Source organism: Cannabis sativa, unplaced genomic scaffold (assembly GCF_029168945.1).
Source record: "Cannabis sativa cultivar Pink pepper isolate KNU-18-1 unplaced genomic scaffold, ASM2916894v1 Contig1, whole genome shotgun sequence".
NCBI classification, from domain to species: domain Eukaryota; kingdom Viridiplantae; phylum Streptophyta; class Magnoliopsida; order Rosales; family Cannabaceae; genus Cannabis; species Cannabis sativa.
In genome coordinates, this window is record NW_026870037.1 from 1,037,200 (window position 1) to 1,064,508 (window position 27,309).

The following is a 27,309-nucleotide window of genomic DNA, read 5'->3' on the forward strand; positions in this document are numbered from 1 at the left end:
TCTCCACAATAACAAACTTGTAGCCGGAATCCAAAGCAATTGACACAGCCAAGCAGCAAGTCGCGGTTTCACCACAAAGAGCATCTGAGAACTCCTCCCGAGCTGTATGAACTCTAATCACTCTACCAAGATGATCTCTAGCAACAACAGCAATACACATACTCTCCAAACCAACTTTCACATCACAATTGAGCTTAACCCAGTCCAGAGGAGGAGGGGACCAGGCATTCGGTAAAACAGGAGTCGGACTGGAAAGCAAGGTATCATACATATCATACATGTCAAGCAAATATAATGTATAGTGTTTGGCACACTTTGCAAATGTGTACTACATTTTAGTAATTGAATCACCATAATATTTAGCTATAACATCATTATACCTTTTATAGTAATTGTAATTTTATATTTTCAAAATATTAAAAGGGTATTAATTAAATATTAAATTTTACAATTGTGCATTAAAAATGCTAAAAATAAAAACAAATTTTTGGGAGATGGTCTTACTAACACATTAAAGGCTTGTTTGGTACATTGTATTAGGTAGAGGCAAAGGGAAGGGGGAAGGGGGGACATGTGGGGTCATTTGCTCCCCCTCAGTTTTTTATTTATATAAATTTTGTATATAATTTTTTAGGTATTTTATATTTTGATCCCATAAAAATATTTTTTTTTATTTTTAACCATACATATTTTTATATTTATCCCCATAAAATTTATATTTTTCACTTTTATTCTCCCATATATTTATTTTTATTCTCATAGAATTTACATTTTCTTTAATAAAAATTATATTTTTTATTAATGTTTCAAAAAAAAAAATTTGCCCCCACTAAAACGTTGGGCTGGTTCCGCCACTGGTATTAGGTCGATGTAACAGCTGAAAAATAGAATATGAATAACAATAGCAAAATGGTCCTTAAAAAAAGTTCTCTTCCCTTAAAAGGAAAATGAGAAGACAGTAAAGAAAAAAGTATAAGGAAACAGTTCCTTGGAGAAAGAGTAGGCAAGCAACAGTGCAACACCACTGAAAAATACAGCATAAGAATAGGAGAAAAAATGGTCTAAGATGAGATAAATTCCAGGAGAAATAAGTTTGTACGTTTGTGATGGTACATTTACACTAGGTTGGGGTTTTCCCCAAATAAACCAAAATCGCTGCACTATGCAGGATTGTTTGAACAAAATGTTTATACCAAATTTCACAAATTAGAAAAGAGACCTAGGTGGAAGTACCATGGAAAATTAGACCCCCACACTGAAAATTCACACTTAAACCCACATCCATCTCCCCATCACCTTTTTGACTTTGAAGCTTTAAATATATTCTCTTTGAAGTATTTGAGTTCCATGATGCTTTCCCTGATATCATCCATTGCTCTGTGTTTACTTTCTTTAATTGGGGCTTTCCTTTGATCTGCATAACCAAAATAAATCGATCCGATGATTAACTCATAAGTTACCTAATCATAAAGAATTAGATTACTTTGAAAGAACTAGGGGAAAGCCTTTGGTACGATTTATAACATGTATGTAAGGAAATATAGTTGTTGCAAATACTGGGGTATCACATAACCAGAACTTCCACACACTATCAATTAAATTATAAATATGTTTTAGATCTCAAAAATAATCAAATGAAATAATTTAAAACAATTTGTCAAAAAAAATTATTCAAAAAATACTTCCCCAAACTTAGTGGAAACTGGAAAGGTACAATTTTGAATCACGTTACCATATATAAGTAATCAAAATTCAAAATGGTCTTTAATTGAATACTAAAGTATTAACTTGGTCCCAAGACAAACAACAAAGTACAAAACTGATACAATTGAATAGAGAATATAGGATTATCACTAAAAAAAATAATATTAAGCAACTACAGTACTAGTATGTTTTTTAGATTCCTAGGATTTATTATTTGTTTAACAGATTTATAAATAATATTAGTGGTGTTCGTTATTTTTCAGATCGGAATAAAATTATACGTGTTTAGATTTCCTTTCTTTAAAACTGTTGCTTTCTCTTTTAAAATCATCTTTTATATCCATTGTTCCACTTCACTCTAAATTTCTCGTTCTATCAATTCTTTATATTTTTCCCTAATTTCTACATCAGTTTATGACACTACATATATATTATATATGTTATTGCTTCATGATCAACAAAATCTTAGTGCAGTTATCCAAGAAAAGATTGCATTTAGCTACATGAACATGCAACTTCATAAGCAAAACCAGGTCAATCCTAGGTAAAGTTTTCACTTAGGGTGCGTTTGGAAAGCCACAATGTAATTGGATTTGTGTGTAATTGGAGGTAATTACACAATTTGACATGTTTGTCTGACCATGTAATTGCACTATAACTGTGTAATTGGAAGTAATTGAGGGGTTCCAATTACACTCTCCGATTCTCATGGCCCCCATGAAAATTGGATGTAATTACACTGTGTAATTACTAAAAACTTTCCATATTAAACATTAGCTACTATTATTTTCACATGTAATTACTAACTATTTTGCCAAACAAGATATTAGGAATTCATATGTAATTACCACCTCATATCCAAACACACCTTGCATTTTAAAATATACAATTACTAAACTGTGTAATTACCACCCTAGTAATTACCTTACCTAGTAATTATACAGTTACTTCCAAACACACCCTTAAGTAGACTAAAACCAATAAAGTTCTCCAGTAACTTTCTGGGGATCCCGGTTTGGAAACAAAATCAATGGAGTGAATTAAAGTGAAAACAATTTCTAAACATTTAGCTAATGCGTTTGGAAAGCCACAATGTAATTGAATTTGTGTGTAATTGGAGGTAATTACACAATTTGACATGTTTGTCCGACTATGTAATTACACTGTAACTGTGTAATTGGAAGTAATTGAGGGGTTCCAATTACACTCTTCAATTCTCATGGCCCCCCATGAGAATTGAATGTAATTACACTGTGTAATTACTAAAAACTTTCCATATTAAACATTAGCTATTAAAAAATTTTATTTTCTCATGTAATTACTAACTATTTTGCCAAACAAGATATTAGGAATTCATATGTAATTACCACCTCATATCCAAACACACCTTGTATTTTAAAATATAGTGTAATTACTAAACTGTGTAATTACTACCCCAGTAATTACCCTACCTAGGAATTATACAGTTACTTCCAAACACACCCTTAATATTTTTAAGTACCTCTGGGATACCAACGAATGCAGAGAGCTCTCACACTGCTGACATCAACTACAACATGGGAGAAAAGGCTAGCTAATTCTGGCATGTATTTCTGAAAGAAAACAAAAACTATGCTAGTAAATGAACAAAGAAAGAAAGAGGTAAGGGGTTAGAAAATACACTAAATCTCCCCTTAATAGTAACTATTACAAAAACATTTTACCTTTATGAATATGAAATCCATATAGACTGTATTTCCTGCTAAAAGAGGTGTATATGTGCCAATATTTTTCTTAACAAATTCAATAACCTGCAGAACCAAAAGAAAAAATGACAACCTAATTTTTGAAAGTATAAAAAGGATAGCAGTAAAATAACTATTCAAGGTTGGATTATTAGAGTAATTATTGCTAGGCAGTAGTGTTAAAATACAGACCTGCATTCTAGACAAAAGTCGCTATCTATGGAATCAGAAAAATGAATATTCATCTGGCCCAAAATATTGAGCATTCACAAGTCATACAAATACTATTTTTTCTGATTAAATAACTTAATTAGCTGCTGACCACAGCTAGGTCCAAAGCATATTTGTCTTCTCGTTATTATTTTTCATTTGTTCTATTAAGGCTCCTAAAAAAAATCCTAAAACTACCTATTTCTGCAACAAGATCCAAAATTGTAATCACAATAAATTAAATTAATTGTTTTAGCGATTAGTTCAATGTTCAAGAGAATTTTAATTACATCTTCCTTCTAAGATTATAAGATTATAAAAGACCTAAGTTATACAGTTAGCTTAATGTTAATTGATGAGTTTGAAATAATATGGATTTGGAATTTTATCGTTTCATTAAAACTCATCCAGGAAAAATATTTTGTTTAGCAAACAAATATCAGGTTGGGATCATCAGAAAAAATATTTTCACAGGATCAATCTGAGATTGTAGGGATCATATATTTCAGAGTAACTCTGATGTAAGCAAATAGAATTTTAGAGGTTATCAACACCATTGATAGGAACATTACAGAGAATAGAAAGGAAGCAAAGTTGAAAATTGAATGTCGCTGCATACTATAAAGAAAACTACATAAAGAGAAACTCCTACCAAAAGTAAAGTTCTTGCATACCTGATTTTCTGCTTCTCTTTCACTAATGGTACTGTGGATCACCTTTTTGGTCAACCCTATATTTGTTAAAATTGGTTAAAGATGATACCAAACATAATATCGAGAAATCTTGCCAAAATTAGAGCATAATATCTTACAATACAAAATAGATAAAAGCATGCCTCAGGAATGCTACAAAAAGTGTGGAACAACAGATGTCGGCATATATTAGCTGCTTACCACTAGCTGCGTGATGACTCTGACACCATTCCCCCATTCTGTCTAAACATTCTTTAGTTTGGTGGATAACCAAATCAGGACCCTAAAAGAGAAAATTATCCTGAATCACAAAAACAAAAAGAACTATATGTATGTATCTATACACTCATAGCAAAAGAGAAATTTTCTTCAATCATAACGAAGAGAAAATATACATTTATAGAACAAGCACGCTGCATGTGAATCATCGACTCAATCATGCAGTGTTAGCAATTATATGGGCAATCTGAACAAGAAAAAAGAGAATAATTTGCCATAATGTGGTAGAAGACGAATTCAATTTGGGAAAGAGTAAAATATAGGTTTCTGTATGAATTTCTTCATATATATTGAACTTAGAAAGTACCTTTTGATAAGTTTCTTTTAGGCTGTGAAGGTTGATGGATATATTTATCTTTCTTCCCGTTTTAGCTTTGTGAAGATTTCTAATTTGATTTGATTTTTTCCCTGTGTTTATGGTTTAGATGAAATTGATCCCTTTTTACATTTTTTTTTTAATTTCTGAATATTTCATTGTCTTTTTCTTCTAATATCTCTTAATCTAACAAAACCTTTTTTTTCATTCGAAAACAAATACTCATCAGTACTCAGGAGGTAAAAATGGTTTCTCTATAAAAGTAAATGCTAGATACTTAGTAATGCAAAGAGACTCACGAGTACTTATTTCAAAAGAAACTCACGAGTACTTATTTCAACCGTACATTCACATGTTTCACACTCTTTCCTTTCTAAGCGGAAAACAAGAATTTGTCAGAAACAAGCCAAGAAACTATAAAGGAATTAACAGACAAGCAAACCTCTAACAAAGGACTTAATGTGAAACAGTAGTTCTACTATCACTAGCCCTCACACAAATATTGTTGCAATTGACTTTGCGTAAGAGCTTGGTGAGCAATTGTGCAGCACACTAAAGAGTGTTGTAATTAATATTGAGTGTAATTCGGAATAATAATTACTAAATTTGATGTATTTGTTTAACCAAATAATTACACAATAACAATACAATTGGCGGTAATTGAAGAAGTCTCAATTATACTCTTCAATTCTTTTAGCAGCTAGGAGAATTGGCTGAGTAATTACAAAATGTTATTATTTTTAAATAAATATTTATTACACAAATATTACTTTTATGTGTACTTACTAACTCATTTGATAAACGAAATAAGAATTCTTCAAGTAATTACTACTTGACATCCATATAATTATTGTGTTGTGTAATAACCCTCATGTTAATGGGTTTCTCTAAATGTACATTTATTTATCACTGCTCGAAATGTGCGGCCAAGACTATAAAGTTGCAATGTACATCATCAACTAACTGCGTACTTGGTGTTCACTAGTACATTTATAAGAATATCCTACTAGTGCATTTATAAGAATTATAAGTTTTGCTTGTTACAATTTTTTTTTTAACAAAGTTTTGCTTGTTACACACATCTACACTCTTTTGTAAATAATGAAGTTTAAAGCTCTTAGAACAATTACAATATTTTAACCAATCTCGGTATGCCTTACCAAGAAGTGAGCATAGATAATTGCTTGCAATCGTACCACATTAAGATTACATTCAGTGGTAAGTATAATTAAAAGAATAAACATAAACAAGGAGAACACACAAAATGGATAACAACTAACATATAAAAGAGGTGCCAAATAAAAAACAAGAAAACACAACCAAAAAAGAAATGCTAGAAGGTTCATAATACAATACCAAAATGGAAAAGTACCTCCACTTGTTTGTTCAAATTGCCATCGGTAATTATACAAGCAATCTCCAGTATCCGATCAACTTCGACATTCAAACCTACACATACACATAAATGAACCAATAAACATATATATGATAAATAAGTGACCAGGAAAACTATACATATATTTATATAGTGACTTGCCCTGAGTTTCACTTCCATGCAAAGAGAATCAACTTACTAATAGCAGAAAGTAAGTTCACAACATAGCCAACGGGCTGATGAGAAATTTAATATTCTTACATCACACATAAGTAGGTGATACAGATAAAAAATATTAAATACCCATCTTAATCATCATTATATAAAAAAAACATAATAAAAAAATACCCATCTTAAGTATATCCGCAAGAAAAAGGAATAAAAGTTGAAATATGAACATAAATTTTATAAAATTATAATATTACTGCCAGGGATAGTTTTTGTTTTATAGATGTTGGGGCTTTTGCTAAACATAATGTCACCATTTAATAGGCATCTGAAGCATTGTTTTAAATAAGGTTTGAAATTCCACTTCATTTTATGAATTTGGAAAGTATTGAACTCCTTAGAAATTCATTTTCTCTTTTTCGAAAGAACATTTTCTCTTTCTATTCCTTAGGTATTTATCATTTATTCTTCTCCATCTAAAAATAAACTGTCAAGCAAGACATAAATAAATTTGAATGACAAAAGTTCAGAGAATAGATATACACTATAGTACATATATGAATCATAAACATATTTAGGCAGATCTCCTAAAAGACCTTGCAGAAAACAAGCATGCACTAACTAAGCACTCTTTCATAGTGATCAAACAACAGACTGAGTACTTAGTACTTACCAGTCATTTCTAAGTCGATCCAAACAAGAGGCATCTTATACTCTGTTGAAGGGATATTATGTTTGCTTTTTTCCTCCTTTGCCTCGCTGTCATGGTTGCTTGCTTTGTCATCTTTCATGCCTGCACCAAGAAATCTGCAATAATTAGTAAGAACAATTTGGCCAAACCCAGCAAATTCTCGAAAACACAATCCCAACAATACAAGTTTTCATGATTGACACTATTTATATTCATACACTTCACCAGATGGGTACAGTTAAAAACTAAGGTAAACAGCATAGCAAGCATGACTTGTACCAAAACTAGCTTGTAAAATGTCAACTACACAGTCCATAGCTAAACCTATTAATAGCTTTTCAATAAAAAATTCATTCAACACAGCCTTCTTGTAATTTTACAAATAATGAGCATGTAATATTCAAGTACATTCTCAGGATTCATACGCTCTAAAGCAACCAAAAACAAAAATAAGATGATAAATAAGTGAAAACTTGGAAAACTCCAATTTAGTTTCAAGATGATAATACAAGAAGATATATTACTGATTATCCCTATTGAAAACAAAACATAGAAATTTCAAGGCAAAACACAAACCAATTAAAAGAAAAACCGCATACAAATATACACAAACTAAACAAGTAAAGAGCCCTAAAATACGAAAGATATAAGAATAAACTGAGTACCAGAACTGGACGCTCCGTGTTTGGGTTCAGAAGCGTTGGAGGCCTCCGCCGCTGCTGCCGCCGCCTCTCGGGCTTGATCATCGTCTTCAGCATCAAGGTCAAGGACAGAGAAAGCATTGGCGAGGGGCTCCATAGCGTTTGCTTCAAGGAGTGTTGGGGTTCACTCCGTTTGGAGCCAATATAATGGGGAAAAGTAGTGTAGGAGGGAAGTGCAATGGACTTCAGTCTTACTTTTTTTTATTCAAGTTAACTGCACCTATTTCTATTTTCTAGTTGAGGGGGAAAATAATAAAGTAATTTTGTTTAGGAGTTTTTTTATTTTTGCACTTAAAAATAATTTTTTTTTTTTTTTTGTATTTTAACGGAATTCTATATAGAAACTCTTATTGCAACTAGCGCTGCAACCTAAATCGCAACAAAAAATCGTATAGCAATCTACATAGAAACCACCGGTGAAACCACTTTAGAAACTCAAACCGTAAATTTAAAAAAAAAAAAAAAATATATAGAGTAATTTCCCTTTTTTTATTATTATTTTCTAGTTGTAGGGAAAATAATAAGGTAATGTTTTAAATTAGTACAAAATAATACTATCAACTCGATTATTTTTATTACTTGTTAATAAAAACAATCTGAATAACATGAATAGATCAAAAATATATATATATATATAGAGACAGTTTGTTCATTACACTTAGGGGTGGGCATCATCCAATCTAATCCAATTGAATCGAATCGATCCAATTCAATCCAATTACAAAAAGTTGGATATCCAATTACAATTGGATTGGATTGGATGCTAAAAGTTGGATTCTAATTGGATTGGATCGGTTATTGGATGTCAATCTCAAAATCCAATTAAAAACCGATCCAATCCAATTATATTTATATAATAAAAAAAATTGAAAAATATATTTATTATATTTTTATTAGATTTTTTTTATATGTTGAATTTGTAATACTTAATTGTTTAGTGTATTTATTTTCATGATATTTTGTTCTATTTTATTACTTAGAAATGTTGTTGTTTTAATTATTTAAAACTTTTAGCTACAATACACTTGTAAGAATAGTATATTTATGAAGTATTAAACTTAAATAAAAAGTGATACTTAGTTTTTTTACTTATTTTTCTTTATATTTTTAAGCTAACATTGAAATTTAGGTGTGTAATTGGATATCCAATTAAAAAATCGATCCAATCCAATTAGTAATTGGATTGAATTGGATTGGATTTTGAGGTCTAATTGGATTGGATCGGATGATGATTTTCCAAATCCAATTACTAATTGGATTGGATCGGATGATGATTTTCCAAATCCAATTACTAATTGGATTGGATCGGATGAGGAAAAAAAGGTTGGATTGGATCGGATGCCCACCCTATTTGCACCGTTAGATTAAGTTATTATTAAGTTTTAATTTGACAAAAATTGAGCTCAAGTACTATTTTATACCATTTTAAATAATATAGAGTCTATATTATTATTTTACAAAATAGAGTCCAAAAAAATATTTACCTTATATTTATATAGTTGTAGCAAAACTCCCTGATAGGAGTTTGATTCTCCAAAAGTGATAGGCTCATATTCGTAGCACTAAGACTTTGGAGGATATTCTGCTACCTCTAAGACTTCAGCTCTTGGTTCATGTCGAAGTGATCTTGCATACCTTTCTAAGGCCTTCATTGAATTTCCAGCTATGTGAGGGCCTCCAACGATCTCTAGCCTACTTGACACTGGTGTAGGCTGAAGAGGTGCATTGCCCCAAGCTGAAGCTTTAGGTCGTACATACCGCTGAAGAGTAGCATGTTTGCGTCTTATAAGAAAATCTATCTCATCCCGTAACTAATTACACTTATTAGTGTTATGACCGTAATTGTTGTGGTAGCGACAGAATTTGTTCATGTCCCTCTTCCCCGACTCCTTGAAGGGAAAAGGTTTGTAATACGACATTGTTGACTGTGTGGTCGTATAGATCTCCTCTCTTGGATCCAAGAGAATGGAGTAGGTGGTGAATCAAGGCTCATACTCTCGTAAGGGCTTGCCCCCAATCTTAGGTTTCTTTCCACCTGTGGAGTTGCCTGGCTTACCACCGTTGTTGGCTCTCTTTCCTCCGTTCGAACCTCCCTTCTTCCCATTGCCTTGCGCCTTAGCAACAGGGGCTTCAGAATCTGGTGACTTCTTCTTGCCACCTTTTGAGCCCTTGGCTCAAGTGACGGCTTCTTCAAGTTTTATAAAGCCATTTGCTCTATCTAAGAAGTCATTCATGGTGTCCACTGCCTTGAGAGAAAGGTCATAGCACAAAGGACTCACCCCCTTGAGTCCAGCTACGAGTGTCATTACCCTTGTGTCCTCATGATAACTCTAAGATTTAGAGTTATTTTCATATCTTTAAGCTTGAATTTAATGTGAATTGTGGAGCAATTAATGTTTATATTGTGTAATTGTGTCTAGTTTGTTGTGTCTTTGTAATAAATGGAAGTGTGTGTGTTAGTAAGTGTTAAATAGACTTATGTTATTGTTTTTATGTGTTTTAAGCAGAAAAAATACAAGAATAGTTATTTGAAAATGTTTGGGACAAGGAGAAAAAAGGAGCAGGAAAATGATTATTGCTGACTGGCATTGCTGTAGCACTCATCGCGTAGCAATTTGTCAGCCCAGTAAGTTTATTTTGGCAGATAGTCCAGCTGGCTTTAATGAAAAGAAAAACGAGCTGAGGTGGCGGAATTTGGCTATTGACTCAACAAACATGTGGAAAATGAAGGACAAGTGGGTGATGATTGGGATTTCCAATTAGGGTAAACTTTGGTACCCTAATTGGGGGGCAAAAGGAGAAAAAAGAAGAAATTAGAAAAGAGGTGGCTGCACTTTGAAAAGAGTACGAAAAATACAGCAGTAAGGGTTTCTAAGTACAAAGAAAGAAGAGAGTACAAAGAAGAAGAAGATTGAGAAGAAGGAGAAGAAGGCAACAACCAAGGGAAGGATTTGAGCTCATCACTCATTTCCCTTGCTCTCTACTTCGTTTGTATCATTTCCTTCTTTTCAAGTTCTCTTTAACTCCATGAACAATATATTTTCTAGTTTTGAGTTTTTAATTTCAGCTATGAACTAAACTTTTTGAGATTTGGGTGGTTATGAACCCTTGTATGGACTAGTGTTTTGATTTTGCAATGATGAAGTAATCTTGACTTAGTTCAATTAGTTGTGATGAAATGTTGAATGAATGTTAATTTTTGGCCATTTTTAACATTTAGCAAGCTAGATCCTACTTGGAAAAGTAAGACCTAGTTGAACCCTTCTAATTGATGCATGATTTTTACCTTTTCTTTTAGGTATTAATTAGTAGTGAAATAGGAATATTTTGCTACCATGTATAACTAAGGATTTGATGCTCTATTGGGCTATTTGTGATCTAACCTGATGTAGGAATGCATTGTGAGATTGTGAATGGTTTATTGCAAGTTTTGGAAAAAGCTTGCTGGTTTTTTTGAAATCTGTTAACTTTCCCAGGATTGCTGAGTCATTGCTGTGTCATTGCTGTATCAACTGGGACATACAAGTGGAAATTAATCACCCAAGTCTATTTTCTAAATCTGAAATTACCACCATTTTAATCACTTCTAGTTTCTTATTTTTTAGTTTATTTAGTTTAAAAAATTAGGTCTCAAGTTTAGATTCAAAGCTATCAAATTTTCTTGTGAATTAATGTGTGACTTTATTTTATTTTTATTTGAAATTCTTGGAATTACTTTTAGTTGATTTAACATTATTTAGTAAAAAGTCCCTGTGGAGACGAACTTTGATTACTTATCATTGTATTACTTGTTTGTGATTGTGTACACTTGCGCAATTATAAAGCAATATAATTTTCACAACAAGTTTTTGGCGCCGTTGCCGGGGATTGATTTAGTGAAATTTTGTTTGTGGAACTTAATTACTATCAATTTGGTTTTTTTTAGTTTTTCATTTGTTTTATTTTATTTTCATTGTTCTATTTTACGCTTTGTTTGTTTGTCTTGGTTCCTTTTTCAAGGTACTTGGGATGTCTCATCGACAAGTCCTTATGAATTTTGTTCAACATGACTTGGAGTCCTTGTATGAACTATGGTGGAGATACAAGGCACTCCTAATGAGGTTTCCATATCATGGGTTGTCCAAAGAGTGTCAATTAGAAAGCTTCCTAAATGGGTTGAATCCAAGCACACGAAAATGGGTAGAAAGAGGAAATGGTACCACCAATTTCTACCAATTATCAATCGATGAAGCCTATTGGATGTTGGAAGACATGGCGGAGTACAATGAGTGGTGTTGTAATTGTCCAAACAATAATCATGTTTGGGAGGACAACTACAACAATTTGGAGCCAAATTTTGACACTTACACTCAAGTACCAAATGATGAGAAATTGAAGGATTTTCAAGAGTTCAACATAAAAGAAGAGCCTCATCAAATGGTTCAACCAAGCTCACTTGAGGCATTGATTATGGAGTTCATGGCAAAAAATGATGCCTTAATTCAAAGCCAAGCTTCATCCTTGAAGAAATTGGAGAACCAATTTGAGCTTTTGGTGAATGAGTTGCATGATAAATCCCATGAAACTTTGGGTATTGATATGGAAAATTCAAGGGAGAAAGAAGAAAGTGAAAATGTCATTTTGAGGAATGGTAATGAGTTGGAGATACTTGGGGAAAATTTTGAGCAATTACAAGAGCTCACTTCAATCCGAAGTAGTGAAAAAAAAGATAAGGAAGCAAGCATTCCAAGTTGGTCAACATTTATTGCTGCTCATAATGCTGTAGCATTATCACAAAGAAATCGCCCTGCTTTTGAAAAAATTCAGCAAGAGCATTTTTGCATTCCTCAAGTCAAAGAGCTCGTGGTAATGGAATATCATGTTTATGAAGATCCTTTTTGGCCACCACCTCCTCCTCCACCATTGGCATGGTACCTTGGCATCCATCTTGTGCATTCATCGAATTCAAGTCAAGTTGAGCATTGTGCCTATTCAATTCCATATCTCGCCAAGCTTGAGGGCGTCCACAACAAAGACCCATTCGTGAGGGCATATGCTACTCTCTATGGGCGGAAGCCGCTCTTTGATGAGTGCTTCTCAAAAAGTCAAGCCGACGACTTTAAATCAAGCGCTTCTTGGGAGGCAACCCAAGCTTTCTAAACTTTGTCTTTATTTTGTTTCAAATTCAATAAACATGCAATGTTAAATGGCTTTGACAGTTGCATTGTAGTTTTTTCTCTCTTTCTTTTCTTTTTCTCTCTTGTAGGTGCAAGCATAAAGTCAAATAGAATTGGACTCACTTATGGAGGTTGACACAAGCAAGTTTGCACATCATTGCCTAGGGAAGTTCTTCTTTAACTCTTCTTTATTTATTTTTAAACTTGCTCACACATATTTGAGAATTTTGTGCTTAACATGTTTTGGGAAACTAAATATTATTTTTTTCTTTTCTTTTCTTTTATTTTGCTTGTTTGAATTTTATTTTTTTAGGCATATGTGCTTTGGTTTGGTGATTTTCCACATTCTAATACATGATTGATAGTGTGCATAGCTTGTTGAAAAATGTAAATATTGTTTGAGCTTGTGACTAATTCTTGTGCTAGTTTCATTTTGATTGAGATATGTCTAATTTTGAGCACGAATGCCTTGATCATTTTATTGTGTGTGATTTGGTGAAAGTTTGTGTAAATATATGATTTTGTGATCTCACAAGTCTTAGAATTTTGTTTGATTCTCTCTTGAGGCGAAATCCTAGACAATGCTTAACCAAAGACATGATTTAGGCCATTTTTGGACCGTTTGAGCCTTTTGAGCCAACCATGATATTATTTTATCCCTAGTCACCCTCTTTGAGCATAATTGAATCCCTTTAATTTTTTTTTTACCACATGTAAGCCTAACTAAATACAAATCTTCTCACCATATACCCTTTGAGCACCTTATCATCATAAGATAATTGTTTGTTGTGTCATGAAGGGGGTGGGAGGAGGGTAATTTTGGTTGAGTGGTAATTGGGTGAGTGTTTTCATTGTGTAATTTTATTATTTTCACCATTGGGGATAATGTTGAATATTAAGTTGGGGGAGAGTTACCATATTTTTTTTTTTGAAAGATACCATATTTTTTGTACATTGCCATTATTATATTTGTATTGTTAGTTATTCAAAAAAAAAAAAAAGAGAAAAAAAAAAGAGTGTTTAAAATTAAGTTTGGGGTGTGCCACCCCTTGAAAAAAAATGTGTTTAAAATTAAGTTTGGGGTGTGCCACCCTTGCAAAAAAAAAAAAAACAAAAAAAAAAAAGAAGAGCAGGATTTTTTTTAGAAGCTTGAAGTCCCAGGTGTTATAGCATTGCTTCAGCATTCTGGAGCAGAGACACAAAAAAAAAATGCTATGCTAAGGCATTGCTATAACTCCTGGGAGCACATTATTTTGGAAAATTTTGGGGCAATAAATAATGGCAATATTAATACTCAAATTTTTTGTGGGATATTCTTTGAGGAAGTAAGTGTGAGGTCTCATTTTGGTCTTAGAAAAATTAAGGTGTTTTTAGGTGATTTGAGCCAAAAATGACTTCTCTTAACCACCTTCACCTAAGCCTTATATTACAAGCTTGAAAAAGTCCTTTTGATCTTTGGTTTGTGTTTGTCTACATTAGTGGAGAGAGAGATGAAAAACAAACCTATGAGACTTTGTCACTTTAGAGATTTTGTGCTTAATTCATATTTACATAAATTGATCTAAATTGCAAGTAATATTTTGATAAAAGGCATTTCACACACACACTTGGAGTAATCAAAATTGGAATGAAACTTGTGTTTGAATTTTTCACAATCATTGGACAATCTTTTTATTTTTCTCTAAGCTATGTTCATTAATCAACTTTTAAGGGAATGTGGAGATCACCAATTTTAGTGTCATATTGCCTCTTGTTTTATTTTCTTTATTTTTCTTTTTGCTTGAGGACAAGCAAAGTTTTAAGTTTGGGGTGTGATAACTCTATGAAAATAGAGTTATTTATATTTTTTCGGGCATTAAATTAGCTTTGTTCTCAAGTATTTTTAATTTATTTTAGTGACTTTTATTTGGTTTTATTTAGTTTGCATAAATATTCATTTTAGTATTTTGAAATTAGTTTTAATTAATTTTCTTAATTTTTATTTGTTTATTTAGTCTCCCAATTAATTAAATACAATTGTTTGTGGTGTATTAAAATTTTAAATGCAAACTTTGCATTTAGTATTATGGGCCCATCTATTTAAAAAGAGAAAACAAAGCAAGAAGGAAAGAAAGAAATATATAAAAAAAAAACAAAAACAAAAAAAAAAATTATATCTATATCTATTATAATTAGCTATAAATAATTGTCATGGTGAAATTGAAATTTTTTTTTTCTTTTGTGCAGAGAATCAAGTGAAAAAGGCTATGGAATGAAGAAATTTTGAATTGGGCAAAAACATTAAGTTTGGGGTGGCAGGTTGCTGTTCAGTTGCTATAGCAACAGCTTAGCAAGAAGTGTTTTGGGTTTTAGGCAGATCAAACGAACTGGGGTTTGCAAAAATAAAGTGAATGGTCTGTCAGAAAAAAAACATGGGATTGTCCTGTTGTTCATGATTCAATCATTGGATAGGTCTATTATTGTTCAGACCAATTATTTGAAATTGTACTTTAGTGTTGAATTGAGTGAGCCCAAGTCATTTTTGGAGATACAAAGACCCCACTTCACATTATTTAACTCAGTTTGGGCCAAATTCTTTGGTCAACTGGGCCCCAGCTAGTTTGACCAGCCCAATACTTTGACCCGCCCACTTAGCATCAACCCTACCAACATCACCTTCATCCTTTTCACACACTCAGCCGTCTACCAGTTTCAAAGCCACAGAAATCGTACCAGCAACCACCATTCACCAGCCCGAGCCATCTCCTTCAAACCTCATTCAAAGCACCCAATCCAATTTCCATTTTTCCCTGTACCACCCGAAGCCACCACAACAACCCAGCCGTTCCCTTCATCTATTCAACCGTGAACCCAACCTTCGAACCACCCCAACGCCTAGCTCCAAGCCTTTCGAACCACACCATCACACTGCCCACACCTAGTTCCAGTCGCACCTTCCACCCAAATCTCGCACCAGTTCGACTTCAAGCTCGAACCTTCGAACTACACCACGGCCTCACCAGCAACACAGCAACCGAACCACCACTATCACCTCTTCGACCCTAACATCCTCCTTCGCTTGGTCGACTTCAACACAGTCACACCTGCACGAATCACTGCCCAGCAACCGAGAGTCCTCTGTCAAGCCGAGCTTCTCCGCCAATCTAAGCTAAGTTCTGATTTGGTGATTTCATTTGAAAATTATTTTGGATTACAGTGCTTAATTGGTGGCTATCGTGGAACTGCTAGTGTTATATTAAATGGTGCTTGAGATTGTCATTGTGATTTAAATGTGGTAGCAGTAGTGTGATAATTTTGAGTTGGATGGCTTGAATGAACAGTTGGTGGAATTGTTGAACAATATTTGGCTGAGGAAAATTTGTGAATTTGAGACAAACTGTGATTGTGAATAGATTGATGCATAGAAGAGGGTATTTGGTATAAAGGAGTTTAGTTGGATACATTGATAGTTTTCAATTGGGGTTGTAATTTGAAATTTTTGGTGTGGTTTTGAATGCCTAACTGTCTATGCCGTGGGTTCATGATGGTGATAATTAGTGAGATGGTGGTGAATTGGAGTTTGTTGTAGTGTTGGACAGATTGGTGGGTGCCATAAACTTGAATATTGATTTGGTGATTTAATTTGCAAATTATTTTGGGTTGAATTGCATAATTGGTGGCTGTCATGGACTGTTAATATTCTGCTAAAGGGTGCTAAGGATTGTCATTGTGATTTAAGTGTGGTAGCAGTGTGACACTTTTGACTTGGACTTTGTGGTAGTGGTGGAAATATTGCAAGTTTGAACAGAGTAGTGGTGTTGGATAAAAAAGGGCAGCAGTGAGTAAGACAGCAGAAAAAAAAAAAAAAAAAAAAAAAAATTCATTGTGTTGGGGTCGTGTGCAAGTGAAAAGAAAAGAAAATGCCCAAAGTCAAGAAGACCGCCAACAAGAATAAAAAGAAGTCACTGCATGAAATTCCTAAGTTTCATTGCCCGGCAGCTGAGACAAAGTATCATGAGAAGGTGGACAATCGGGAATTTTATATGGAGCGTGGATTAGTAGCCGATATTGAGGATATTGATGAGTTGCCCGAATGGGTCAGTGCCGCGATTCATAAGCGAGATTGGGGACTTTTTGTCCAACAAAGAGAGCAGGCGGTCATGGAAGTTGTCAAGGAATTTTACGCCAACTTCCTATCCCAAGAATGGCCCACTGTAGTGGTGGTGCGTGAAGTCCCAGTCTCATTTTCAGCTGCAGCAATCAACGACCTGTTTGGGTTAAGCTCTGTCGAGTGCCAATACTCCGCGCAAAAAGGGCAGGTGAGCGACGAGACTGTGGGTGACATGATGCCGATGCTCGCTAAGCCAGGATCTGAATGGAGTTTTGATAATTATGGCAATCTTCGATTTCGGCGCACTGATTTGGAGCACGAGCTGAAATGTTGGTATACATTCGTGCAAACTGCCCTCTGCCCCACTTCACATGATTCGACCGTCAGCAGAGACCGTGCCTGGATGCTCTATTGCATTAGAATGGGCTGGGATGTTGATGTCGGGGCTGTCCTTGCCCAAGAGATTGCTGATTGTGCACACAGGGGGAAGGGGAAGTTATTCCTCCCTGCTACCATTACTGCTCTTTGCCGCAAGGCAGGTGTACCCATATGGAAGGAAGAAGGCGCCCTGAATCCTCGGGTGCCTATAAATTTTGGTCCACCTCGAGCCCCGAAAACAACACCTACCCCAGCGACGTCCTCAGCCACGGAGCCTCCCGTAGATCGCTTTGCTCGCTTTGAGCAAGTGCAACAACAAATGTGTGGTCGATTGCACGCGATGTGGGATTATGAGCAGAAGCGTGACGTCGTCATGGAACGTGCATTCAAGAGGACTACGCCCCGTTTTGATCCCAAGTTCCCGGACTTCCCTCAGCATGTTCTAGACCCGTGGGGAGGCCCATCAGCTTCGAACACAGAGGAGCCCCACGAGGACTCCGAGTAGAGGGAGTTTTTCTCATACCTAAGCTATTTTATATCTTTCTGTTTTGTGTTGTTTGTTTTTAGATTGTATTGTGCTCGTTGTATGTTGTCTTTTGTGCTTGGAACTTTTATTCTATGTTGTTTATGTGTTTGTTAGTTTGGCATTGAGAGTTTTGTTTTTAAGTTTTTCGGTGGCCTAGTGTTCTGCTCGATGATGATACTTTCCGCCCATTCCATTATTGTTGCTGCCTAATTTTACTTGTTGCCTTATCATGCTGCATTGTTGGATATTATGGATGTTTCCCTTAGTCTCTCCTCACTAGTTTATACTTGTATTTTTCCACCATGCTTTGCATTTCTCATACGATTATTTCACATGTAAATTTTAGCATCTAGAATTGGTTAGTGCATCTCCTTGAAGCGAAATCCTAGTTCGACTTGTCCCTTAGAAATGATTTAGGCCATCCTTGGACGTTTGAGCTTTTCTAACCTTCCCTATAAAATGAATTTTTCCCTAGTCACCCAAGTTTGAGCCGTTAACCTCGTTTTATTGTGCAACCCGATCACACATATCACATCCATCCTAAATTGCATTTCCACATATGTCCTAACTTAATCGCTCACTTGTCAAGAGCCAATTTTCACATTAAGTTTGGGGTGAGTGCGGTGAGTGTAATTTGTGGCGAGCTAACCAATTACACTCACCGCACTCACCCCAAACTTAATGTGAAAATTGGCTCTTGACAAGTGAGCGATTAAGTTAGGACATATGTGGAAATGCAATTTAGGATGGATGTGATATGTGTGATCGGGTTGCACAATAAAACGAGGTTAACGGCTCAAACTTGGGTGACTAGGGAAAAATTCATTTTATAGGGAAGGTTAGAAAAGCTCAAACGTCCAAGGATGGCCTAAATCATTTCTAAGGGACAAGTCGAACTAGGATTTCGCTTCAAGGAGATGCACTAACCAATTCTAGATGCTAAAATTTACATGTGAAATAATCGTATGAGAAATGCAAAGCATGGTGGAAAAATACAAGTATAAACTAGTGAGGAGAGACTAAGGGAAACATCCATAATATCCAACAATGCAGCATGATAAGGCAACAAGTAAAATTAGGCAGCAACAATAATGGAATGGGCGGAAAGTATCATCATCGAGCAGAACACTAGGCCACCGAAAAACTTAAAAACAAAACTCTCAATGCCAAACTAACAAACACATAAACAACATAGAATAAAAGTTCCAAGCACAAAAGACAACATACAACGAGCACAATACAATCTAAAAACAAACAACACAAAACAGAAAAATATAAAATAGCTTAGGTATGAGAAAAACTCCCTCTACTCGGAGTCCTCGTGGGGCTCCTCTGTGTTCGAAGCTGATGGGCCTCCCCACGGGTCTAGAACATGCTGAGGGAAGTCCGGAACTCGGGATCAAAACGAGGCGTAGTCCTCTTGAATGCACGTTCCATGACGACGTCACGCTTCTGCTCATAATCCCACATCGCGTGCAATCGACCACACATTTGTTGTTGCACTTGCTCAAAGCGAGCAAAGCGATCTACGGGAGGCTCCGTGGCTGAGGACGTCGCTGGGGTAGGTGTTGTTTTTGGGGCTCGAGGTGGACCAAAATTTATAGGCACCCGAGGATTCAGGGCGCCTTCTTCCTTCCATATGGGTACACCTGCCTTGCGGCAAAGAGCAGTAATGGTAGCAGGGAGGAATAACTTCCCCTTCCCCCTGTGTGCACAATCAGCAATCTCTTGGGCAAGGACAGCCCCGACGTCAACATCCCAGCCCATTCTAATGCAATAGAGCATCCAGGCGCGGTCTCTGCTGACGGTCGAATCATGTGAAGTGGGGCAGAGGGCAGTTTGCACGAATGTATACCAACATTTCAGCTCGTGCTCCAAATCAGTGCGCCGAAATCGAAGATTGCCATAATTATCAAAACTCCATTCGTATCCCGGCTTAGCGAGCATCGGCATCATGTCACCCACAGTCTCGTCGCTCACCTGCCCTTTTTGCGCGGAGTATTGGCACTCGACAGAGCTTAACCCAAACAGGTCGTTGATTGCTGCAGCTGAAAATGAGACTGGGACTTCACGCACCACCACTACAGTGGGCCATTCTTGGGATAGGAAGTTGGCGTAAAATTCCTTGACAACTTCCATGACCGCCTGCTCTCTTTGTTGGACAAAAAGTCCCCAATCTCGCTTATGAATCGCGGCACTGACCCATTCTAGCAACTCATCAATATCCTCAATATCGCTACTAATCCACGCTCCATATAAAATTCCCGATTGTCCACCTTCTCATGATACTTTTGTCTCAAATGGCAATGAAACTTAGGAATTTCATGCAGTGACTTCTTTTTATTCTTGTTGGCGGTCTTCTTAACTTTGGGCATTTTCTTTTCTTTTCACTTGCACACGACCCCAACACAATGAATTTTTTTTTTTTTTTTTTTTTTTTTTGCCGTCTTACTCACTCGCCGCCCTTTTTTATCCAACACCACTACTCTGTTCAAACTTGCAATATTTCCACCACTACCACAAAGTCCAAGTCAAAAGTGTCACACTGCTACCACACTTAAATCACAATAACAATCCTTAGCACCCTTTAGCGAATATTAATAGTCCATGATGTACTCACTCAATTATGCAATTCAACCCAAAATAATTTGCAAATTAAATCACCAAATCAATATTCAAGTTTATGGCACCCACCAATCTGTCCAACACTACAACAAACTCCAATTCACCACCATCTCACTAATTATCACCATCATGAACCCACGGCATAGACAGTTAGGCATTCAAAACCACACCAAAAATTTCAAATTACAACCCCAATTGAAAACTATCAATGTATCCAACTAAACTCCTTTATACCAAATACCCTCTTCTATGCATCAATCTATTCACAATCACAGTTTGTCTCAAATTCACAAATTTTCCTCAGCCAAATATTGTTCAACAATTCCACCAACTGTTCATTCAAGCCATCCAACTCAAAATTATCACACTACTGCTACCACATTTAAATCACAATGACAATCTCAAGCACCATTTAATATAACACTAGCAGTTCCACGATAGCCACCAATTAAGCACTGTAATCCAAAATAATTTTCAAATGAAATCACCAAATCAGAACTTAGCTTAGATTGGCGGAGAAGCTCGGCTTGACAGAGGACTCTCGGTTGCTGGGCAGTGATTCGTGCAGGTGTGACTGTGTTGAAGTCGACCAAGCGAAGGAGGATGTTAGGGTCGAAGAGGTGATAGTGGTGGTTCGGTTGCTGTGTTGCTGGTGAGGCCGTGGTGTAGTTCGAAGGTTCGAGCTTGAAGTCGAACTGGTGCGAGATTTGGGTGGAAGGTGCGACTGGAACTAGGTGCGGGCAGTGTGATGGTGTGGTTCGAAGGTTGGGTTCACGGTTGAATAGATGAAGGGAACGGCTGGGTTGTTGTGGTGGCTTCGGGTGGTACAGGGAAAAATGGAAATTGGATTGGGTGCTTTGAATGAGGTTTGAAGGAGATGGCTCGGGCTGGTGAATGGTGGTTGCTGGTACGATTTCTGTGGCTTTGAAACTGGTAGACGGCTGAGTGTGTGAAAAGGATGAAGGTGATGTTGGTAGGGTTGATGCTAAGTGGGCGGGTCAAAGTATTGGGCTGGTCAAACTAGCTGGGGCCCAGTTGACCAAAGAATTTGGCCCAAACTGAGTTAAATAATGTGAAGTGGGGTCTTTGTATCTCCAAAAATGACTTGGGCTCACTCAATTCAACACTAAAGTACAATTTCAAATAATTGGTCTGAACAATAATAGACCTATCCAATGATTGAATCATGAACAACAGGACAATCCCATGTTTTTTCTGACAGACCATTCACTTTATTTTTGCAAACCCCAGTTCGTTTGATCTGCCTAAAACCCAAAACACTTCTTGCTAAGCTGTTGCTATAGCAACTGAACAGCAACCTGCCACCCCAAACTTAATGTTTTTGCCCAATTCAAAATTTCTTCATTCCATAGCCTTTTTCACTTGATTCTCTGCACAAAGGAAAAAAAAAAAAAATTCAATTTCACCATGACAATTATTTATAGCTAATTATAATAGATATAGATATAATTTTTTTTTTTTGTTTTTGTTTTTTTTTTATATATTTTTTTTTTCCTTTTGCTTTTCTTTTTTTTTTTTTTTTCAAGGGGTGCCTTTCACTGAATTTTATTTTTTTATTTTTTTATTTTTTATTTTTTTTTAACACCCCAAATTACAATGATCAAGCATCTTTCAAAGAAATCGAGGTCTTCTCTCGGTTGACCTCGCCTCTCCAATAGTGCTTCAACCGCTGCCCGTTCACTTTAAATTCCCTCCCGGATTGTTGATCTTTCACTGTAATCGCACCAAAAGGAGTCACTTCTTGCACAGTAAACGGGCCAGACCAACGGGACTTTAATTTTCCAGGAAAGAGTTTGAGCCTTGAATGAAAGAGTAGCACTTCTTGTCCTTTTGCAAAAACTCTTTCCTTGATTCTATCATCATGCCATCTCTTTGTCTTCTCCTTATACAATTTAGCATTCTCATAGGAAAACAAACGCAATTCATCCAACTCGTTCAGCTGTAACTTTCTTGCTTCTCCAATTTGAAATATCCATATTGAGATGTTTTAGTGCCCAAAACGCCTTGTGTTTTAACTCCACGGGAAGATGGCATGCTTTCCCATAAACTAGGCGATATGGAGACATGCCTAGAGGAGTTTTATATGCTGTCCTATACGCCCAAAGTGCATCATCGAGGCGTTGGGACCAATCTTTTCTGTTGGGATTTACAACCTTCTCCAATATGCCTTTAATTTCCCGATTAGATATTTCAGCTTGCCCGTTAGTCTGTGGGTGATAGGCAGTAGCAATTTTGTGTTTTACACTATATTTTGCCAAGAGGGCAGCCAACACTTTGTTCACAAAGTGTGTTCCCTCATCACTTATCAAAGCTCTAGGAGTCCCAAACCTTGTAAAAACATGTTTATGAAGGAACTTCATAACCACTCGAGCATCATTCTTGGGACTAGCAATTGCCTCCACCCACTTTGACACATAATCCACCGCCACTAGAATGTAGAGATTCCCAAAGGATTGTGGGAAAGGTCCCATAAAGTCGATACCCCACACGTCAAACAACTCCACCTCCAAGATACAATTAAGAGGCATTTCATTCCTGGCGGAGATATTTCCAACTCGCTGGCAGCGATCACATTGTTGAACAAAAGCATGAGCATCTTTAAAAATAGAAGGCCAATAATACCCGGATTGAAAAACCTTGGCCGCCGTGCGTTGTCCACCAAAATGGCCACCATAAGGAGCTGAATGACAATGCTCCAAGATGCTTCTAACTTCACCCATTGGCACACATCTCCGCATAATACGATCGGGGCACTGCTTGTACAAGTATGGCTCATCCCAAAAATAAAACTTGCTATCATGAAGGAACTTTTTGAGCTGCTGCTTGGTAAAATCAGGTGGATGGGCACCTCCAACTAAGTAATTGACAATGTCTGCATACCATGGTACCCGTGTTTGCTCTACCAATAGCAGTTGCTCATCTGGGAATGAGTCTTGAATTTGTAATTCTCCCTTTAAGTGGCTGCTGTGATTGTTAGTTTCCAACCTAGAGAGATGATCCGCCACTTTGTTTTCTGTCCCTTTTCTGTCTCGAATTTCCAAGTCAAACTCTTGTAGCAACAAAACCCAACGAATAAGCCTCGGTTTAGAATCTTTCTTGGTTATCAAATACTTGATTGCCGAGTGGTCAGTATACACAACCACCTTGGTTCCCACAAGATACGATCTGAATTTCTCAAAGGCAAAAACCACCGCTAGCAACTCTTTCTCAGTAGTGGTGTAGTTAATTTGGGCATCAACAAGAGTTTTGCTTGCATAATAAATGGAATGAAAGATCTTATTCTTCCGCTGCCCAAGAACAGCCCCAACGGCAAAATCACTTGCATCACACATGAGTTCAAAGGGCAATGACCAATCGGGTGCTACAATCACGGGGGCCGTAACAAGAGCTGTCTTCAACTTCAAAAATGCTTCATTACATTCAGCGGTAAACTCAAATGGTCTATTTTGTTCTAGCAAGTTACACAAGGGTTTGGACACCTTAGAAAAGTCTTTAATGAAGCGCCTATAGAAACCCGCGTGTCCAAGGAAGCTTCTTATGCCTTTCACCGTGGTAGGGGCTGGTAGCTTCTCAATCACTTCTAGCTTTGCCTTATCAACTTCTATCCCCTTGCTAGACACTTTGTGACCCAACACAATACCCTCTTGAACCATGAAGTGGCATTTCTCCCAATTAAGCACCAAGTTGGTTTCTTCACATCTTGCTAACACTCTTTCCAAATTCTCCAAACAAACCCCAAATGAATCCCCGTAGATAGAGAAGTCATCCATGAATATCTATAAAATACTCTCAGCCATATCCGAGAAAATAGCCATCATACACCTTTGGAAAGTCGCGGGAGCATTGCACAATCCAAATGGCATCCTCCTAAAGGCAAAGGTACCATATGGACAAGTGAAGGTGGTTTTCTCTTGATCTTCCGGTGCTATAGAAATCTGATTGTAACCCGAATATCCGTCAAGAAAGCAATAAAACTCTTTTCCCGCCAAACGATCCAACATTTGGTCAATAAATGGCAGCGGGAAATGATCCTTCCGAGTAGCATTGTTTAGCTTCCGGTAATCCATACACACCCTCCAACCGGTCACGGTTCGAGTAGGAATCAACTCATTGTTTGCATTAGCCACCACCGTGACTCCTCCTTTCTTGGGCACACATTGAACAGGACTAACCCATGAGCTATCCGAAATTGGGTACACAATACCATAATCTAGCCACTTGATCACTTCTTTTCGCACCACTTCTTTCATGACGGGATTCAATCTTCGCTGATGCTCAACAGAATTGCTACAACCAGCTTCTAAAAGTATCTTGTGTGTGCAAATCGTTGGACTAATACCCCTTATCTCCGCCATAGTCCACCCGATTGCTTTCTTATGCTTTTTCAACACCTCTAGCAAAGCACCTTCATTTTCAACTACCAAGTTTGATGCTATAATAACTGGCAGTGTGTCATTCTCCCCCAAATAGGCATACTTCAGATGGTTTGGCAAGGGTTTCAACTCCAACTTCGGTGGTTCTTGGATGGATGGTTTTGGAGGCTTAAAATTACTTTCCTTCAACTCCAAAGATTCAAAGGGCTTCTTGAAGTTAGGAATAGGTTGCAATGGCTCCACCCAAGCAACTTGGTTGTCTTCATCTTCACTCAAGTCTTCAAGCTCATCAAAAGAACTTATAAATTTCTCATCCCTCCAAGCTTCCTTGTGAAATTTTTCAGCCACTATCGAGTCAATTACACTTATGCGGGAACACTCTTCTATCTCATCCGGAAATCTCATAGCATTGAACACATTAAAGGTGACTTTTTGATCATTCACCCTCATTGTGAGCTCCCCATTTTGCACATCAATCAGAGTTCTCCCGGTAGCAAGGAATGGTCGACCCAAGATAATAGGCACATCTCTATCAGCTTCATAGTCTAGGATGATGAAATCAGCTGGAAAAATGAACTTGTCAACCTGTACTAGAACATCTTCTATTTTTCCTTCTGGATGAGCCATGGACCTGTCAGCAAGTTGCAATGTAACAGTTGTAGGACGTGCTTCACCAATACCCAACTTTTTAAAGATCGACATAGGCATGAGGTTGATGCTTGCACCCAAATCACATAGAGCTCTTCCAACATCCCTCCCCCCAATAGAACAAGGGATTGTAAAACTACCCGGATCCTTCAACTTCGGTGGAATCTTACTTTTCAACATGGCGCTGCATCCTTCGGTAAGAGCTACAGTTTCAAACTCCCCCAACCTCCTTTTCTTTGTCAAAATATCTTTTAAGAACTTGACATAGTTCGGCATTTGCTCCAATGCTTCCACCAAGGGAATATTGATGTGGAGCTGCTTCAACACATCTAAAAACTTCTTGAATTGCCCATCTTGCTGCTGTTTCCGAAATCTTTGAAGAAATGGAAGGGGTGGTTTAGTACATACTGGTGCGGTTTGCTGACTGTCAGATTGCTGACCCGATGCTGTATCAACTGGTCTGGTATCAGCAATTTTCTGGGCAGTTTTTTTACTCAATTTTTCGTCGTTTTGGATTGAAGTGGGCTCCCCACTACCCTTTATTTCCTCCTCGAAATTTTTCAGTTGCTTGCCACTCCTCAAGTGAATGGATTTGCATTGCTCCTTCCCATCCCTCCTTGGATTCTCCGTGTCACTAGGCAAAGACCCTTGCGGCCTAGCTTTCAATTCATTGGCCAAATGTCCAAGTTGCAACTCTAAGTTTCGAAGAGAGGCAGCTTGACTTTGTATCACCGCATCATTTTTGGCCATATAATCCCGCATTAGACTTTCCAAAGAACTTGGTTGGGCATTTTGAGCATGTTGTGAATGTCGGGGTTGTTGTGAAAAACCCGGTGGATATGCTTGTCTTCCTTGGGCTGGTGCGGTACTTGAGCTTGCTCCTTGACCTCCCCATGACAAATTAGGATGATTCTTCCAAGATTGATTGTAAGAGTTTGAGAATGCCCCGTTGTTTCTGTTAAAATTCTGATTTCCCATGTAACAAACGGACTCCGGATTAGATGGACACTTCTCAAACGCATGCCCTTCTCCACAAAACACACATGAGACATCATCACTTTGAATGGCAGCAGCTGGTTGAATATTTTTAGCGTTCCCAATACTCAAATTCTTCAAAACGTTCGTCATGGAAGCCATTTGAGCTGTCAAAGCTGTTATTGCATCTACCTCAAGAACCCCCGCCACTTTTCTACTTGTTGGAGCTCTAGTGTTGGACCATTGGTAGTTGTTACTTGCAATGGTCTCCAAAATCTCAAATGCTTCATTGTAAGACTTCGACAAAATAGCACCATTGGCCGATGCATCTAACACCATTCGAGAAGCTGCATTCAAGCCATTATAAAAAGTCTCCATCTGAATACAATGTGGAATGCCATGATGTGGACACTTTCGCAAAAGTTCCTTAAACCTCTCCCACGCATCACTTGTGGACTCATCTTCAAGTTGCTGAAAAGACATGATCTCACTTCTGAATTTTGCATTTCTAGTAGGAGGAAAGTATTTCCTCAGAAACTTCTCAGCAAGGTCATTCCAATTGGTCACAGAATCAGGCGGCAAAGTGTTGAGCCATGATCTAGCTCGGTCTCGAAGTGAGAATGGGAATAGCTTCAACCTTAACACTTCTTCACTCAC

General features: G+C 36.9%; 1 protein-coding gene, 1 long non-coding RNA gene and 1 other non-coding gene across 4 annotated transcripts; 2 read left to right on the forward strand and 1 right to left on the reverse strand.

Moving 5' to 3' along the window:
- Window positions 1-1,045: 1,045 nt before the first annotated feature.
- On the reverse strand, window positions 1,046-8,073 carry LOC133032998 (oligoribonuclease-like). 2 transcript variants are annotated; one of them, XM_061107493.1, is made up of 8 exons: window positions 7,825-8,068; window positions 7,142-7,261; window positions 6,298-6,374; window positions 4,532-4,613; window positions 4,313-4,368; window positions 3,408-3,494; window positions 3,206-3,296; window positions 1,046-1,414 (listed from the first exon to the last, which is right to left on the reverse strand). In XM_061107493.1, exons 1-8 carry the CDS (start codon window positions 7,955-7,957, stop codon window positions 1,293-1,295), a joined length of 768 nt encoding a protein of 255 aa, XP_060963476.1. In that variant the 5' UTR covers window positions 7,958-8,068; the 3' UTR covers window positions 1,046-1,292. The 2 variants fall into 2 exon arrangements, with proteins under 2 accessions (XP_060963476.1, XP_060963477.1); XM_061107494.1 differs by lacking the exons at window positions 3,206-3,296; window positions 3,408-3,494 and having other exon boundaries at window positions 7,825-8,073.
- Window positions 2,112-3,287, forward strand: LOC133032999 (uncharacterized). The gene is made up of 2 exons (XR_009685490.1): window positions 2,112-2,266; window positions 2,672-3,287. It is a non-coding gene; the product is annotated as an uncharacterized LOC133032999 (long non-coding RNA).
- Window positions 8,074-27,046: 18,973 nt separating the features above from the next.
- Window positions 27,047-27,153, forward strand: LOC115721540 (small nucleolar RNA R71). Its single transcript, XR_004012555.2, has one exon. It is a non-coding gene; the product is annotated as a small nucleolar RNA R71 (small nucleolar RNA).
- The last annotated feature ends 156 nt before the right edge of the window (window positions 27,154-27,309 follow it).

Bases quoted from the DNA above. Each gene is read 5' to 3' on its own strand.
- LOC133032998 (XM_061107493.1), bottom strand. From the start codon at position 7,957: ATGGAGCCCCTCGCCAATGCTTTCTCTGTCCTTGACCTTGATGCTGAA. The intron at 7,262-7,824 runs GTACTCAGTTTA...TTCTTGGTGCAG, and splicing joins ACACGGAGCGTCCAGTTCTG to GCATGAAAGATGACAAAGCA. The intron at 3,297-3,407 runs GTAAAATGTTTT...GTTTTCTTTCAG, and splicing joins TGGATTTCATATTCATAAAG to AAATACATGCCAGAATTAGC.